Source organism: Pinus tabuliformis, chromosome 7, assembly GCF_031772625.1.
Source record: "Pinus tabuliformis cultivar Carrire ecotype Pingquan chromosome 7, CPIR1, whole genome shotgun sequence".
Lineage (NCBI taxonomy): Eukaryota > Viridiplantae > Streptophyta > Pinopsida > Pinales > Pinaceae > Pinus > Pinus tabuliformis.
This window is the reverse complement of record NC_142293.1, coordinates 1,634,546,060-1,634,565,802: the sequence shown is the minus strand read 5'-3', so window position 1 is coordinate 1,634,565,802 and position 19,743 is coordinate 1,634,546,060. Positions and strand designations below refer to the sequence as shown.

Sequence of the window (19,743 nt, the reverse complement as noted above, 5' to 3'; positions counted from 1 at the left end):
AAGTGTTTAATAAGATATTGGAGAGCGAGTTGACAAAGGTGTGCAATGGGCAGAGGAATGATTGGGATGTGCATGTACTAGCGGTGCTATGGGATTATGGAACTACTTGTAAGAAGCTGATTGGTCAGACACCTTTCAGGTTGGTCTATGGCGTAGAAGTTGTGATGCCTATGGAGTAGATTGTGCCTAGTCTACGCATAGTGGGATTTATAGGAATGGCGGATCGCGAAGCCTTAGAAGAGCGGTTCGCGCAACTGATATAGCTCGAGGAAGATAGATTTTTGGATGGATTCCATCAGTAGGTGCAGAAGGAGCACGAAAAGGTATGGCACGATTGGCACATCAAACTGCGCACCTTCAAGGTAGACGATTTAGTTTTATTATATGACAAGAAGTTTGATAAGTTTCCAGGAAAATTTAAAATGCATTGGCTAGGGCCATATGTTATCAAGGATATTATCGATGGTGGAGCAGTGAAACATGTGAAATTGAATGGAGATCCATTTCTAGGAAAGGTAAATGGAAGCCGATTGAAGCCATACACCATGGATTCAGCCAGATGACTACATGACAGTAACACAGTCTTATTGCTCCAGGTAGTTGTTGTTAGGCCCCTATACTACTAACCCCTTATTATTATCATTACAACCCCCTTACTATATTGATGTACCCATGTAGTGCCCAGATTGTTACTATTGTGCCCCATAGAAGCCCACTATTGTTATTATTATTCCCTTACATTATTATTGTTATGTCGGCTCTGATTATATTATGACCCCTTAGACTCCTATATATAGAAAGGAGGTATTTTCATTTTGTATCATCAAAGAATCATTCATTTGTGTAATGTAAAGAGGTTGCCCCCTCGAAGAGGCTGAATTCTAAGGTGTTGATCTATCTTTTCTATCTTTTTGTGAGCTGGTTTCATAACATTTGGTATCAGAGCTTTGAATTCTAGGGTCGTGCTGCTCCAAACAGGTGATCGTGGCATTTGTGCTATAACTTTTTCTTGTGATGTTTCACATGCTACAAAAAAAACCCATTTGAGAAGAAATCACACTGAACCTCAAGTCTGAATTTTAGAGCTTTTCAAGGTATATTTGTGGAGATATGATATGAGGAATTTGGTCTTTTTGCAGACTCCTAAATTACATTCCAAACAAGTGACCTGGGGAAAATCGTCATAACTTTCTCTCTAAGCATCAGATTGAAATTTTGTAAGAAGGTACAGAAAGAAGATAGATTGTAGTTTCTCGTATATATTTTTTAGAGCCAAAGGTTGAAACAGTGACATGTGGAATGTCATACAAGTTCGCTCTACTGAACTAGTATATAATCAAGTCACTGTGAGAGATTTGGCATAACTCTTCCTTAGAGAATCCAATTTGGATCAGACTAGTGGCATTGGAAAGGGGATGTAGAGGGCTACTGCAGGTCGCAATTTCATAACTTAAAGATCTGAAAGTACAGAGTTAAGTCGTTTCAAGATTGAGCTCCTAAAATCAAGAAAAGGCAAGATGAGGAAGTTTGATGGCAAGGATCTGATAAATTGGATACTTCAGATGGAGCAATATTTTGATATACATGGTGTACCACTGTTACAAAAGGTATGTATTGCATCTTCATATTTAGAACCAGATCAATTTTTATGGTATAAAGGGCTTTGTTCTCATAAATAACTTGTTACGTGGTCTATTTTCATGGAGGAAATGATAGCACATTATGAGGATACAAAGAGCAACACTTTCTTTAGAGCAACACCACAACAATTGGAAAGAGTAAAAGGGATTTGTTACATAGTGGAAAGTAAAATTATGGCAACAAGGAAGTCTACCCCTCACAACTATAAAGATGGAAGTGTTGTTTCTTCTAGCCTTCCACAACCTACAAGGGTTACACCACAAAAATTAGAAGAAAAAAGAGAAAAAGACCTTTGTCACAATTGTGATAGCAAATGCACTAAAGGTCATAAGTGTGCTGAGAAGAAATTATTTTACATAGAGTATGAAGAGGAGGAAGAAAATGATCAAGAAACATCAAAAGAAGAGGATATACATCAGGACCCAACCACAAAGAAAGAAGAAATGAATCAGACCATATCTTGTAAAGCATTAGAAAGAATTACCACTCCTCAAACTCTCAAGATAGAAGGACATATCAAGAAGAAAAAGGTGCAAGAAGTGAAATATCACATCAAGAAAGAATAAATGAATCCAACCATATCTTGTAATTCATTGGTCGAAATTACCACTCCTCAAACTATCAAGATAGAAGGGCATATCAAGAAGAAAAATGTTCAAGAAGTGAAAGATCACATCGAGCATCAAGAAATGAATCCAACCATATATTGTAAAGGATTGGAAGAAATTACCACTCCTCAAACTCTAAAGATAAAAGGACATATCAAGAAGAAAAAGGTTCAAGTAGTGAAATATCACATCGAGCATCAAAAAGAAGTTCTCCAACTTTTAAATGATAATGCCACTCTGGTGCAAAATCGAATGAAACAACAAGTGGATCAACATCGCAGTGAAAAATGTTTTGATGTAGGTGATTGGGTATTTTTACTGCTACATCTTAAGCAAGCTATTTATGAGAAGAAAATGTTGGCAATACTATATGCACTTAGGAAATGGAGACCCTACCGAATGGGAAGACACTTCAAGGTAAAAATTGATCATGATAGTCTTAAATACTCTTTAGAGAAATTATTATCTTTAGAAGAACAAAAAAATGGGTCACAAATATGTTGGGCTAGGACTTTGACATCATCTATAGAAAAGGGAGGCAAAATTTTGTTGCAGATGCACTCTCAAGAAAGGATGAGGATGTGGAAACATTGTTTTGTGTTATTTCTATTATCCAACTAGATTGGATAAACGAAGCAAGGGATTAATGGAAGAAGGACGAAGAAGTATGGCCACTTATTCAAAAGTTGCAAAAGATCCCAATTCAAACAATATTGCCAGAAATTGAAGAGAAAGGAAAAATCATATTGGAACCTGGAGCAGTCACAGAAACAAGAACCCGACAGCTACGAAATCGATCAATTTCAAAGTACCTCATCAAGTGGAAGAACTTACCCGCTGAAGATTCCACATGGGAGGACAAGAATTTTATACAGAAGCATCAAGAACTATTTAAGCATTGAGGACAACACTTTTTTAAGAAGAGGGGCATGTTAGGCCCCTATACTACTAACCCCTTATTGTTAACAGTACAACCCCCTTATTATATTGATGTACCCATGTAGTGCCCATATTGTTACTATTGTGCCCCATAGAAGTCCACTATTGTTATTATTACATTATTATTGTTATGTCGGCTCTGATTATATTATGACCCCTTAGACTCCTATATATAGAAAGGAGGTATTTTCATTTTGTATCATCCAAGAATTGTTCATTTGTGTAATGTAAAGGAGGTTTCCCATTCGAAGAGGCTTATTTCTAAGGCGTTCATCTATCTTTTATATCTTTTTGTACACTGGTTTCATAATAGCTGCAAGGAGGCGCGGGACTATAAACTACACTGCCCGAGTTGTAGAGCGACGCGACAGAGGGTCTGCGCGAGACAAGAGGGTGTCACAACATCATTAGAAGCACAAAGGGAGTTGCGTTAAAGGAGGAAAGACCACGCAACGCAGCTAGGAAGTGACCGTTACCATCAATGTTCATGATTTAACAGCGAAGAGACGACTAAGAGGAGCAGGGGGCAACATTTAAGGTTGAATTTAAGAGTGAAATCTTTGAAAATCTGCCGCCAATCTAGCATCCATGAACAGATTTTGGGGGGAATAGTCGAATTTGAATTTGAATTTGCCTATAAATTATAGGTGGTCGTCCATCGAGAAACAATTTGTGTTCAGAGAATTTCTAAGTTGTGTTGTTTGTTGCACATGAACCATGAGTATTTGGAAGCCTTGATCACGAGCCCCGTGTTTGACACGTTGCCTAAGTCAGATCGAGAATTCGTTAACAGCTTCATGTCTACACTAGCCGAGACCACTAGTACTGGGCGAGCTATCATCTCCGAGGGAGTCGCTCATGAGGTTTTGAGTATGGAGATTCCCGTAACAGTGCCTACAGCGCCGAGGTCGCTTAGGCCGAAGCCTACGCTAACGAGAGAGGTTCCCAAGCCGAAGAAGGATAAGCAAAAGAAGTCGATGTCGATGCACAAGTCACCAAGGAAACATGCAACCACACAGGCTTAGTGGAAGGAAAAGCTGAGCGCAAAGGAGAAGGGCAAAGTGGTAGATTTGGAGGCCAAGGAGGGTGTAGAAGACATAGATATTGAGTGGGTAGACCCTATTTCTAAGCTGCCAGAGTACATCCCTCCACGCCAAGGCAAAGTGAAGGTCCCAAAGGACCCAGATGAGGGATAGTTCCTCCTTAACACACCCCTGCTGCCAGAGAATATAACTTTTGAAGGTCCGCGCTTGGCGTAGATTCCGCATCTAAAACTTGAAGATAGGGATTTGGCAGACCTCGATCGGTTTCCCCACCTTGCTACAGACACCTTCATGAGGAGGGTTTTCTACAAAGATTCTGTTGTCACCGCGCTAGAGCCGGTGGAATGGATTCACGAGGTAAACAAGTTAGGGTTGTTGAACCTGCTATGTGTGCCTCACTACCACCACGCTCTGATTAACTTGATATTCATTAAGCAGTTGTTGCGCCTTGTGCATGACAGGTGCTTGTGGTTGAATGAGTCAATACCAATCACTGATAGCTGATCCACCGGATCACATTATTACCTCATTCAGGACTGAATCCGGCCAAGGTGTTTGGCGGAAAGACAAGCGAGCGCGACCTTGCTGAGAAGATGAAGGACAAGTTCTAACTTGTTAAGAAGTGCACGAGTATTCCATTTCCAACATTACTGACCCCGTGGTGAAGGATGCCACTCAAATTTTCGCTGGCAAAGTCATGAGGAAGTGATGGGCGGACGAGGTGTCGGCACTAGTAGTTTCGTTAGCAACACAATGCATGGAGGGCGTACAGTTCAATTGGGCACACTAACTATGTAGCGAGTTCCTCGCGAACTGTAGAGAGGCACAGGACCAAAGAAAGACCTTTCATTATTCATGGCTCTTGCTCTCGATTGTGTTGGTCGCCTGGGAATTGTTAGAGGACAACCAACATCCTCCGATTGAGATCGATTTACCAAAAGCAACAAAGTTTGCATCTCTATGGGCCACAAAGGACGTTGTGCGAGTCAGAGAAAGTAAAGTCTTTTGGGTACTGATGGAGGCGAGCATTCGCGCAACCATCAACTGAAAGCTACGAGTGTCACCAACTGTCTTTGAGCAGCTATTTGGGTACGCGGAGTTCAAAACGGACTTCCATCATGTTTACATCCGAGCGTGGAAGGATCTAGATTAGAAGTGGTTTGACTTACCCTACTTGGCTATGGATGACGCCATTTTAGAGGTCCTCAAGAGTTGGCCAGCAAATTGGCACTCAGCATCTGATTTGGCCGCTGGGACTAGCGAGTTCGCGGAAAAGCAGAAAAAGGAGGTGGCCAGATTGAAGGTTTAGCAGTTGGCTGAGAAGAGCAAGAAGGAGACCGGGGAGAAGGCCCAAGTAGAAGCAGAGTGCGTCGCGAAGGAATTGGCAGAGTAGGAAGAGCGCGGATCTGAAAGAAGTCAGAAGTCTCCTTTGCCCCAAACAGAGGAAGAAGAGCGGTTAGCGCAGGGCGGTGGATATAAGGAGAGAACTCCCTTCCAAGTGAAGCAGCATAGGGAGCAGGAAAAGGAAGGACTGCACAAGAAGAAAAAGACCACTAAGTCGTCGCTAGATCCAATTACCTTGACAGAGGGCGACTTAGATGATATTGGCAATAAGGTGTGGGATACAACTGCGAAACTGCTGCAACAGATTGAGTAGTAACAAAAGTAGGCACTAATCACCATACAGAAGGATCTGCATGAGTTGCAGATCTAGACAATGAGAATTCAGGTCGATGCAAGGTAGAGCAGCGCGGCCTCAACCAGTTTGGCATCGAGGAACACTCAAGCAGCAGAGTTGGTTCAATCATTGGATCTTTGGGCAATCGCGTTGCCTGATGGAGCTCTAAGCGTGGAGGCAACCACTGACAAGGCTATTGTCAGCACTTTGAATAATTTTGGCCTCAACTTGGCCACACTCCCTAGTGAATTCCTTCACACAATGCAAGCACGTGTGATTGTAGAGATCAAGGCCCAAGAACAACGCGTGCTGAACTTGATCAGCGAGTATAAAGTCAACAACGAACATATAGTCGTGGAAAAATTAGCAGCAGTAGAAGCATGGAAGAAAGTTCAAGAGCGAAATGAACGAATTGCAGCGATGGTGGCCGAGGCGTGCAGAATAGTCCTTGAGCTACATAGACCTGAAGAAGCATCGTTGGAGGCCAAGATTAAGAAGTTGGTTGCAGGTGTGCGTGATGCAAAAACAAAGGTGGCCAAGGTTTAGTTTGAATTGAACCTGAAGCTAACAAAGCTTGAGTTGAAGTCACAACCTTCAACTCCACCAGAGGTCAAAGAACAATGTGAAGCCGCTATGAAGGATGGAGTTGTCGTAGTAGATGTCGCAGTGGTGGATTGCATTGCGCTCTTCAAACAATCCATGGAGGTCTTCACGGCATTGCAGGAAGATCCTAACTTGCAGAGGTTAAACACAGAGGCCCGTGAATTGCAGCAGCAATATGATGAAGCAAGGCCGACGACGCGCACTGTCGCTATAGCGCAAATATTGGCAAAGATGAAGGAGGCAAAGCAATTGCTCGAACATGTGGAAGCAACACAGAGAAAAGAGGCAATCCTCAAGGCCATATTGGGACCTTGGCTAGATGAGGCCTATGTTATCTCCGCCACCATTAAGGAAAAGTTGGTAAGCTTACAGAAAACACAACAACAGATCAAAGAAGGCAGCGCAGGACCAACAATAGAGCTGTTGGTAGAGCAGATCAAGTAGGCAGCCACACAAAGCGCAACTGAGGTAGCAATGCCGCAAGTCGAGCTGGGAGGTCTCCGTAGTAAGATCTCCATGCCAGCAGAGTGACTTGAGGTCGAGTCACGATATTTGTGTTGGGGGCCTGTTGGGATAGGGTCCCTTAAGGTCAATTTTGGGGCAAAAGCCCAAGTTTTTGTTATGTAAAATGTAAAGTCTCCACAGGTTGTGGTCGCGGAGTGCGTAGATAGTAAAGTGTCATAAAGGGTTTTACCCTTCTTTTATGTAAATTGTGTTGGCTTTTGTAGATCCACCCATGGTCGCGGACCATGGGATTGTATAAGTAGGAGAGTCTTAGCGAGTCTAAGGGAAGTAAGTGATGATGAAGATGAATGTAATGGGTCAGTAGAAGAAAAGGGCGAATAGTCTTAGAGTAGAAGAGAGGCTCTACAGTTGTGTGTGCAAAGGCCTAGAGTAGTGTCTGCAGCTGAGTGCGTGAACCACTGCAGCTGAGTGCGCAGGGTAGTCTTGAGTCTGTAAGCAGAATTGAAGTATTAATAAAGATATTATTTTGGAAATATCTTTGTTTTGTCTATTTACTTCTATTATCAATGAATGCGTTATTATGTTATGATGAACAATGGGCTTATGAATTAACATTGTATTGATGTGCGACTTTACATGATTTACATTGTTATATGAACGCAAGTAATAATATATGTTTACGCGAAGAATATATTAATGCATGTTAAAGATATCAAACACTTAAGCCGATTTGGGTAAATACGGAATTAGGAGTAATCACAAAAGTGCGTAAGTAGTTGATTTACCTGTTTAGGGTCCGTAAAATACAATCGTAAACCTTCGCGAAGGTCTAGAGGTTGATTAAGAGAAGTGTATCGATAAGCCCTAAAAGGCTTATTGATCTGCACAAAGGTAGAGTTAGGACATAAAGTGACATTACACCAATCTCTGGATGTGAAAACTTGGTTCCAACATCCCCCCATACTGCTTCAGGTGAGACTTCAGTCCGCGTTCCGCGGGTTGATGTTGAAAGGGCTAGTAGTGTAGGGATTTGTTTGGCAAACTTAACTCTGAACCTGGGTCAGGACCCACTAAGCCAACATCAATTCAAGATTGAATTTCGTCTCCTTGTGAACGATGCCTATGATATTATAATGTTCTTTTATATAACTTCATTCTGACTATAATTAACATGTAAAATAGATGATATGTGTAATGCAGTGAATTTAATGGATGTTTTATATAAGTGCTTAATATTTTTGAGATATTAATGTTATATTTTTATGCTTGTATTCTTAATTTACTGTATTGCTCTAATATATATATATATATATATATATATATAAATAGGGTTGGTCCTTACAAAAAGGTGTCAAGTACGTTATAATTTTAAAGTATATAAAATGTGATATTTCATTTTTAAATTTGTTGTTAATAATAACAATGATCGAATGGAAGCAATCAACAATTGTGTGATGAAGGAGGCACCAAACCGAGCACGAGATTTATCATATATACTCTGTACACAAGGCGACAAACCTAATGGATGGAGGCATTGAGGGAGAGACAAGTGGATGCTTGGGACTCGAGCATTTGTAGCATAGACATAAGTTGTAATGCACTACAATGGTGAGGAATGACCAAGGACGAAGATAGCAGAGACACGTCTACCAAAGAGGAAGATTGAAAATGAGATGTGCATTTCCAAGCTCATAAATGAGATGCACATTGTGCACGCTTTATTTTATTTTTTTTATTTGTAATAAACCTTAAATTAGAATTGATGTTGAACCTAAAAACGAATTCGATTAAATTTTCATTGAGGTCCGAGTTATGCTTTAGGTTCGAGTTTGTTTAGGTTTTTCTTTGAGGTTTGACAAACTTAATCAAACCTCAATTTTTTTTTTTGGTTCGTCGAATCTGAAGGTTCAAGTTTGACGAACCTTGTGACTTAGGTAGTAAGAATAAGAATGACCAACCAAGAAAAACACCAGCAACAACCACTGAAGCATATATGGCAAGCTTTTCAAAATAAGTGCAATTGTTGCAAGGTAACTGCATATATGGAGAACGTGTTGGACCAAAAATTTGTACTAGCAATAAAGCAACCACTTGTAAATACAGTAAGAAGCAAGGTGGAAATAACCAATATTATAACAAATTTTAATGATATAGCTACAATGAGAGTTATCTGATATTTTCTATGCAAGACCAAGAAACAAATCAAATACACAGTCCTTTTATTCTACAACAAACCACCACGATACCTAAAAACAACAATACTCTCAATCTGCACTGCGTCACTAAGTGAGGTAATACTGCATATATTTTTTCCCCTATCAAAATGGTGGTAATAGGTCACACTCTCCCAAGGTAAGTCTAGTAGTCAATGGTTACACTAAATGATAATAATGGAAAGAATGATGGGATTACACTAAGATCCCCACTTTTTATATGCATGTGCCCTTTTTTACAAGTGGCACCTCAAGAAGCGTTTTTCTCACTTTAGGATAAAAACATATGCACTTTTGACTTTAGGCTCATTTTCATAATGACTTAGCCCCCTAGCCTTAAGCCCCTCATCACTTGATGCTTGTCCCCTTTTCCCACTCATGAAGTCATATCCCCCATCTCTCTTGTTTGACTTAGGCTGCAACCATGACTATTTTATTAATATTAGCATGATTAGATATTTACATAGCTATGCTTCCTGGCCCTTTAGCACATACATCCACTAGCCCAAAGTCACATATAGGCAATCTACTGTCTCAAAACATATAAGCATAGGCATGCATGCCCCAAAATACTTATATGCACATGGGCATGTAGGCCCAACACATCTTGGCCCATCAACCTAATAAAATATGTACAATATACATGGGTCATTTTGGGGGTGTTACGAGCATTCAAAATTGCCAATGGTCATGTCATATTCACAATTTTTAGGGAATTGAGGTGCAAAGCCCTTGTAAACTTTGATGAGCAAATACATGATATGCTGGAACATCTTATCCATCAATATGACTCTAGTCATGATGAAAAGCATAAATCATAAATGTCCACAAGGGAATCTCACTTGAATTCAATGAAAATTTTTTAGCACTTTCAAAAGCATTAAAAATTAAAATAAATAATAATAATAAACAATTCCAAGAATAGCATTGCTTCCCATGTATCAAATAGGTTACTAGGCATCCATGCACCATAGTAACAATATCAAAGGAAAAATTACATATATCGTTGTAGCTCTTCCAGCAATTTGTCCGGTAAAAGAAAGCAATTCCATAATCACAAGTTGTCGTGGGCAATTTTTTCAAGGATCTCGAAGGTAATATGAAATAATTGCACTACCAACAATATAAGTTTTAAAAACATTGCAGGTGTTTTGTTGAGCATAAAATTATTACCATACCATATAGCCCCTCAATTGGAAGGTAGAGTTTTCATAGTTGGGTGGGTCTGACTGATTACCTTAATTTGCATTTTGATGCTTAACAGTTTAAGAAAGTTTCGATGGGGCCCAAACAACATGTCAAATTTACAATTCCCTTGTTGAATCTCAAAAACAACAATCCCTTCAGTAAATATATAGTGAACAAATTTAGTTAGAGAGGCTCTTGATTAATTCATGTTCTATATATCATATGTTGCCCGCCATTTGAGAAAATACAGTTCCACCTTTGGCAATTTGGTGTATGCCATTTTTGAACTTTACTATGTCCATATAATTGAGTTTGTTAGTCAATAACTTATTACAATATTCAAAATTCATTTTTCTAAGAAAACACATCTTATATTATATTACTGGACAAGAAAAAGTACACCACCCTAGATCCATCTTAATTCAAGATCTACCAAGCACCGAGAGGGATCAAATCTTTTGAGGTGCAAACATTTTAGAGTGAAAAGAGATTTGATCCCTCTTGGCACTTGGTATATCCAGAGTTAAGATGGATCTAAGTTGGTATAATATATATGTAGTTGACATTGAAATATTTTATTTACAATTCACATTTTCCACATTAAAACCTAAAACATGCCCCTCTCATTTTTTTTTTTGTATGTATACATTTAATTATTTTTACTATTAATATTTTCTAAAAGATTACATATCAAAACTATATTAAACATTGAAAAAATTACAAATATCTCTCATACACTCCAAGAGAAAGAAGCTATTAATGGAATAAAAATTCAGTCAATCTATCTCTCTCTATATTTTATGTTAAAATCTTTTACTCAACATGTGTATTGAAATATTTTATTTATAATCTATCTTAAATGTCATTGATATTTTCAATATCTTATATATCAACTCCATATTAGAAATAAAATAAATTACACATCTCGATGTTATGTAAAGGGAAAATATAAGATTTTTTTAATTTTTTTTTTTTTTACTTGTAGTTGAGTAAAATATTTTTGTTATTAATATATTTTTGTTTTAAATATCACATGTAATATCGATAATACTATTTCATCTCCATATTAAGTAGTGAAGAAGTTACATTTCTTCCTCGTACTAAAAATTGTTTTTTTTTACTCATCTCCATATTAAGTAGTACTGAAGAAATTACATTTCTTCCTCATACTAAAAGGTAAATTATTCTTTTTTATATCTTTATATAAAGTTATATAAAATTAACATGCAAATTGAAGTTTTTTAATTATGATCTCTATTAATTTATTTTGTTATTACTATTTTTTATTTTTTAAATTAAATTATTATTTTACTATTTTTAAATGTAATGTTAGGTGACAACACTAGAGCACTTATCAGTGCAATCAAGCCATTACATCACTGGGCCAGCCTTTGATTATAGAGCAAATTTCTATTGTTCTTTAAGTTGTACAATGTTATGTGTAGGTGTTCCTCACTTCAAAATAATAAGCTGTAAGACTTGGACACTGCAGAGATGAAAGTCTACACTCTAAAAATATATAGAGGGGCTTCCATTGACATTCAAGTCAGCGTAGGGGACTGGAGACAAATAGATGAAATTCAACAAGTGAAGGATGAATTAGAATCATCTGATCTTGATGCACCTGCTGAACCTTAGCGAATTCCCAAAAGGATTGATTTGTAATTTCTTGAAAATAAGTTGAGACCTAATACTGTAAAAGCTAGACACAATACACGATATCACTGTTCAACTGGAACTTTAAGTGAGATCATTTCACTTTCATGTGCCTGATCCCTCAGCATTATAAATCCAGGTAGCCACTTTCTAAACCATTCTGGCCACCACCTGCATCAGTAATGCAAATTTGTCATCCTTAAAGTATAGCACATAAATCATCATAAATGAAACAAGAGAAAGACAGGTGAAAATATGTGCAAAAGAACTTTGAAGTAAAGCATAGTTGCCCATGGGACTGGTCTAGCAGCAAGCAGTGGAGTGAGCAGACTTGCACTTAGTATTGAAATCGAGACCAGAGTTCAAAAAGACCTTTGTCAATGCAGATCAGACCAGATGTAAGCCTTGGGTAATTTTGACACCAAAGATATGCTCCTCATAGGGGAGGAGCTCAACCAAAGGGACAGCTGTAAATTTTTATGTATTTCCAAAATTCAAGACAAAATTAAAGCATAGTAGTGGCTTGATCTCTTCTATCTGTTTACTGACATGAGAAATATACACAATACTTGCCAAATTTTGACAGCAACAATGGTTCCAATTCGCAATGCCAGAGGCAAATGCATCAAGACTGTGTATCCGTTATGAGCATTAGGGCAATGAATAAAATTATCTCCTCGATAATTCTAACTAACAAAACCACACGGAAGCCTGGAAATATAGGATGCAATAACTGTTCTATGGTACTGCCCGGTTAGTAAAACTTTGAAAACATTCTTAATAAATCGACTATCACTTGATATTTCAACTGGCAGGTTTGACATATGCCACTAAAGGGCAGCCTTTAGTTTGAGGAAAGGAAAATAAGGTGGTACAGCAAATGCCACAACGTTGGACATAAAATTATGACGGAGTTAAGAGTTTTATGGCTTGATAAGAGGCATGCCCATGTATGAAACTTGGTCCCAGTAGAATGGAGATAGAAAGAGATTCTAGAATATAAACAATGTGATTAGAGAAGAAATCCTCCAATAACTGGAAAATAGAGTCAAGATTTGAGAAAGCAATTAGCTTAGTCGATAGTCTAAATAGTACCAACTGCAAGGACATTAAAAGAAAAGGAAAAAAATAGCTTATATATTACCTGGCCCAGAAATCATGTGGACGGGGAGGGAAGTCATCTCATGAATGATTAAGATGGCATTATACAGGATCCAATCTTTCTCACCGAGAGCTTGCAAATACTCATTGCTGTCTTTGAAGGAGAGGGATCAGGGCTAAAATTAAATTTGGTCTCGGGAAAAGGAAGGAAAATCAGAGGCCAAGAGCAACTGATAATGAAAAAGGAAAAAGATACTAAAGCAGCACCCAAGAGAAACAACCAGAAGGTGAATCCATTCTTCAAGTGATGGCAAGTAGAGATTGACCCAGAGGATAGAATGTGGACTTGGAGCCAAAGGATAGAGACTGCAGGAAATGGAAGACCATTTCCATCTTAGAGAAAGATATACACAGAAACTAAATGATATGCCACTGGGATGACTTTGGAGCTAAAAGAATCTAAAGGAGAAATGATAAATTTGGTTAATTTTACAAATACGAAATTTGGAACGGGAGAAAGTGGTGATGGCTGATGGAAGGATAGAAATGAAAATTTTGTCAGCTCAGCCTCTGTGCTCGAGTGGATAATGAATAAATTAGAAAGAATGGATCAGAGTATTTCGTCTATCACATCTTAATTTAACACTAACTCCGACTACATAGAGATGCAGTTCAACCGACTGTAAGAATCAAGAAGAGCCTTTTTGTGTTTCCCATTCTATTAAAATAGGTAATGAGTCTTTTTGGTTCTCTTAGATGCTCTGTAACAGTGAGAGATACTGGATAAATAGTGTTAAGCATACATATTCTCATGCATACTTGGAGCCAAAGGATAGAGACTGCAGGAAATGGAAGACCATTTCCATCTTAGAGAAAGATATACACAGAAACTAAATGATATGCCACTGGGATGACTTTGGAGCTAAGAGAATCTAAAGGAGAAATGATAAATTTGGTTAATTTTACAAAAGCGAAGTTTGGAACGGGAGAAAGTGGTGTTGGCTGATGGAAGGATAGAAATGAAAATTTTGTCAGCTCAGCCTCTGTGCTCAAGTGGATAATGAATAAAGTAGAAAGAATGGATCAGAGTATTTCGTCTATCACATCTTAATTTAACACCCACTCCGACTACATAGAGATGCAGTTCAACCGACTGTAAGAATCAACAATAGCCTTTTTGTGTTTCCCATTCTATTAAAATAGGTAATGAGTCTTTTTGGTTCTCTTAGATGCTCTGTAACAGTGAAAGATACTGGATAAATTGTGTTAAGCATACATATTCTCATGCATACATGCGCATCGACTGGTTTCCACTTGGACATCGTTTGGACTTTCAATATGTGACAACTGAGTTACTTTCAATCAGAACTTATCAAACATGAGGGGAATGAGGCAAAATACCAGTCAGATCTAACGTACATACAATGAGAGCAGAATTATTGTAGCGAGTTGGTTTTGTATATGATATCACAGTGATCGTGTCACATTAATTTGGTCAGGATCGGCGAATTGGGTGAAATGTCGTGAAGACTCTGGTTAAGGACCATGGTTAACTATTCATTGCCATTAAACACGGATTGCACTGTGCGTTAAGAAGTCTAGTCCAGGCCGTGTTAAAGAACCAGAGCAGCTTCGAGGGTTTGTTATTGAAACCAGAGGAAACCAGAGCAGCTTCGAGGGTTTGTTATTTGAGGCTGCAATCTCTTTGGCAATCAATTTAATTTTCTCCCTTTCACCGCTCGAGATGGAAGGAAACGTGGATGCCAGGGGGCGTCATTGAGTTTGACTGGGTCCATAGGGTTCTGGAATGACGTTTTTTTGAAATTTTAACATGAAGAAACTTACGTTTTATGGACAAGTGAACAAACAAGGGACAATGGGGCAAGAAATTCTAGACCCTGTGGAAACAAATGATCTAAGACAAGTGAAAATTGTCTCATCCGCCAAATCTGGAAAGTGGGTTTGGGTCAATGCCAAACAGTATTGGGGCATTTTAAAACGAAGACTAGCCCGTCTAAAATGGGAGCAGACAAAGAAAAAATGGTCTCAAAGGGAAAGTACTCGGGCCCTTCGCAATAAGCATTCAAACAAGCCTCCTATGCAAGCGTGTGGAAACAAGAAGTCCAAAGGAAAATTCATTGACGATTCTGTCTTCTATAGTCCCACATCCACACCTCTCACTTAGTCATCTGACCTTTATGTCAAAGAATTGTTAAATGCAAAACAAAGGTTTTAGGATTTAGAAGCTAAAGAGCAAGAAAGAGATGATAAAATTCATATAATAACAACTGAAAACAAGGCTTTAGCAGAAAGCAAAAAAGTTTTGAAAGAACAAGTGACATTGTTACAGGAAACTCTTCTCATAGGGAAGACAAAATGGCAGTGCATGAAGGCAGATGTGCAAAACATAAAGAAATCTGTAGTGGACAGTACAAAGGTGGTGAATGTGAAACTGTTAATTTTAGGTATGTTCTATGCTTAGAGTAATTTATTTCAACTTTCACAGTTAGCTCAATATCTTTTTCAGATTAGCAATCACATCAGCATTAAAGTAAACTGCAGATAGAACATAAATATAAATCGCAGAAGACAAGCCAAGACAAGAGGACACAAGATGTGGCACTAACTAGGGACAAACCCTAATGTGGGGAACCCTTGATCAATTCTTCTTATATGTTCTTCAATAGTTTAGCACAGAGAGAGAGAGAGAGTATGTTTACAACAGAAGTCAACACTTTGACTTATCTAGATAAGAGCATAGATCATCTCTAAGAAGATGATACATGAGATCAGCTGAAGACATGCTGCTTCCACTGATTCTCTAAGGTGACTCCTTCACCTATCATTGTGCTACATTTCGTCATCATGCTGCACCTCACCGCGCTGCACCATGCTGCACCCATCATCACTACGTTGCATCTCATCACGCTTCATTAATCACGACTGTACCCATCACTGTACTGCATTATGCGCCATTGCTACACCTTGTTGTCGTACTGACCTATGCTCTGATTGCACCTTGCTTGCTTGTTGTCCTTAGCATGCTTGTTGTTGCATGCTAGATGTAACATTGCATGCTTGGTGTATTTGCTGCTAAGTACCATACAACTGTTCCAATGTTAGTTAGTTGTCCCTTACATGCTGCTCTCCTTCGAAGATAGATGCTCCGACAGTTCCCAATAGTTCTGGCTGTTCCCGGTAGTTCTGGCAGTTCCTAGCAGTTCCGACAATTCCCGACAGTTCCGACTGTTCCCAGCAGTTCCAGCAGTCCCCGACAGTTCCTGCAGTTCCTGGTAGTTCTTGGCAGTTCCTGGCAGTTCCAACAGTTCTGGCTTCTACCCTCTAGATTAGGGCAGCGTTATTCCTTACGCTCTCTCCTCCTACTAAAACCCAAAGACAAGTAGAGAGGAAAAGATCCCAAGTGTATTGAAAATGACTTGAAGGCCACCTCTATTTATACTAAAACGTTGAGCACAAGTGGGGTTTATTTGGTTGCTGTCCAACCTTGACGAATTATCCCATAACACAAATAAATTCATATTTCCATGAATACTTATTGGAATCGGATGATATTTAGATCAATCCTACACCTCTCGATGAGAGGGATCCAAGAAAAATATCAGCTTCCATTAATAAGATGACCCACATGGAGTTTTTCCCTAGTTGCCAATTTTAACACTCCCTCTCAATTAGGGGGAACTCCATCCGTTGATCCATATGTCCGACTATACTATCTCTGCCATCAGTGCCCTGCACTGCTCTGCTCTGCTGAACCATGAAGAAGAAAAATTGATCGAGAATGTTTCATACCATTCTCTACTGACCTGAAGTCAGTTTCATCTGAAGAGACTGTGTCACATCACTCTTATTGACCCAAAGTCAGTTTTATTGATCCCAGATCAATATCACAAGAGAGTGTCTCAAACCACTCATATTGATCCAAGATCAGTTTCATTAATCCCAGATCAATGGAGGTCATCCTAGCATAGGGAGTACGGTAGATACAACGATGTGTCCATCGATAGTACTACTATGGTCCCTAACCCCATTTCCTTGCTCATTGATAAGATGAGAAGTACTTCCCATGAGTCCCATACTACGTGGGTAGGATGCCTCGACAGGAGAACTAATCATCATGTCCACGGGAGAACGAATCATCTTGCCCCACAGTTGCCACGGGAGAACTAATCATCCTGTTTCACAGTTACCACGGGAGAACTAATCATCCCAGCCCACAAGAGAACTAATCATCCTGTTCCACAGTTGCCACAGAAGAACTAACCATCCCGGCCCACAGGAGAACTAATCATCCTGTTTCACAGTCGCCATGGGGTATCACAAGGGAAGGTTGAACCTATCATCCTGTACATAACGCACCACCAAGGGAGGGTGAGTCGCCCTGTGGTCGTATGTTGCTCCAGTAAGTATCCCAAGCCCCCCCAGAGCTCCCAAAGCTCAATGCATGCAACATGCAGGACCCTTATAAGGTCTCTCAACGATTCCAAGTCGTTCAGGAAAGTCAAAGATTTGACCTTTCCCGAGGCTTTGAAAAAATGTCTACGACCTGTACATCAATCTCAATGCGATGGAGCCTCCTCTCTCATTGACTTACCATATCCCAGATAAGGCAGTATCTGATGTCTATCTGTTGGAGCAATCACCGAATACGGGATTCCTCAATAATCGAATCCCCCCTCTAGTTGTCACAGAGAATCACAGTGTTATTCATCATGTGTACAAACAGCTCACTGAAGAGCTTCCACAACTAGGCAGCTTCATACAAGATCATACTCGTAGCTATGTATTCGGTCTCGGCGGTGCTTATAGCAACCGACTTCTGCTTCCTGCTCATCCATGATATTGAAGCAAAACCCAAAGAGAACCAGTGCTGAGAAGTGCTCTAGTGATCCTCCACACTGCCTGCCCAGTCAGCATTCGAATAATCATGCAACTTCATATTTACGGCAGTGTATCTCAATCCATGAGAGATTGTGCCCTGAAGATATCTCAGAAGATTCTTAGCACCAATCCAGTGAGGCTCAACCAAATATGAGCTCAAGAACGAAAGTTCACGAAGAACGTCAATGCAAATGAGTTTATGGAACTCAGAGGCATTTCCCAAATCTGGTTCGGCATCATCACCATATAACTTCTGAAAGTTAAGATCCTCGAGGTAATCACGGGCTTGCAGTTTACCATTCCACATCCTTAATCCAACTCCCTCTTACTTCTGCAAGTGAGAGGGTATGCACCTGTTTGAAATAGGTCGTCCTCAGAAGGTGTTGGTATGAGAGTTCTATCATCCACAACCTTCAAACAATGGTTTAGATCAGCTTCACTCTTAGTGAATCTCAGCTTCATCTGACAGCTATCAATCCTCTCCTACTATGCTCGTGGAATTTTGCTTCAAGCCATAGAGGGCTTTCTTCCACCTGCATACATGAGATTCCTGATCATGAATCTCAAACCCCTCGGGTTGTTCCAAACCTGTGGACCTGCTACATGAGGGAAATGGTCCCCTTGTAAGCTTTTCCTTCGGTACATCTCAAACATGTACTTTCATGCTCTTTTTGAATTCAGGCATCCCTATCACCATCTGACTCACAGACCTCCGGTGCTATGTGTCAATGGACATGGTCCCCAGTGGACTTCCTACAACTTGATACAACCCTGAACTCAAAAACATCTTTGAAAATTCTATTTTCAAACACGTACCTTTCCATCGATGAGTGCCACCTTGTAACCTTTGACTTCCATTGCCAAAATGGACACCAGGTTCTTCTTGCGATCAGGTACATAAAAGAGATTCTGTAAATGAATCGAGTTACCCTCATTCAATTGAGGGGTAACATTCCCTACACCCTTTCCGGGATAGGTGGCATCGGCTCCAAGTATAATCCCACGATTGTTTCCATCTCTACCAAATTAGAGAGTGCAACCTACTATCCGATGAAGTGCCTTGAAACACTACAGTCAATAACCCAGATTCCCAAAGAATCTGAAGGAGAGGACCAATACAAGATAACGCTTCTTTATCTTATCAAGAGCAACATTTGATTCTTCATACCTGGGGTTCCTTGCTTTCCTTGAAGAGTCGCCCATTTCCTTGATGACCTGCATTACCTATCATTCCTTTGATCATTAAAGATGTCTCTGGAATGATTGTTATCTTCATCAAGAGATGTGTCTCTGCCATTTGGACACTCCTTCGCAAAATGGCCGAAATTATTGCAACCAAGGCATCTGCCTTTCCTTCCACCCTTAGATCTGGACTTCCCAATGAAGTGATCTTTAGGTAGGCCATCAGAAACATCCACTGTGCCATTCTGATAATATTCTCTGCTTTGACTTCACCCTCGGTGAATTTGAATAGGGATGAGGAATCCACTGATCCTTTTGTTCTTTCCCAACTGTCTTCGGTGATTGCTCTTTCATTCTTGCTTGGGCATTGTCTTCACCTCAACTCTAATACCATGCTAATTTTAGGTATGTTCTATGCTTAGAGAAATTTATTTCGATTTTCACAGTTAGCTCAATATCTTTTCCAGATTAGCAATCACATCAGCATTAAAGTAAACTGCAGATAGAACATAAACATAAATCGAAAG

General features: G+C 39.5%; 1 protein-coding gene across 4 annotated transcripts in view; it reads right to left on the bottom strand.

Moving 5' to 3' along the window:
- Positions 1–11,768: 11,768 nt before the first annotated feature.
- The window catches only part of GCR1 (G-protein-coupled receptor 1), a 308,068-nt gene continuing 300,093 nt past the window's right edge, over positions 11,769–19,743 (bottom strand). For all 4 annotated transcript variants that reach the window (XM_089460197.1, XM_089460198.1, XM_089460199.1 and 1 more), the window contains one exon: positions 11,769–12,205. In XM_089460197.1, coding sequence (XP_089316323.1) covers positions 12,100–12,205 — 106 coding nt within the window. In that variant the 3' untranslated portion in view covers positions 11,769–12,099. The remainder of the gene's footprint in view (positions 12,206–19,743) is intronic.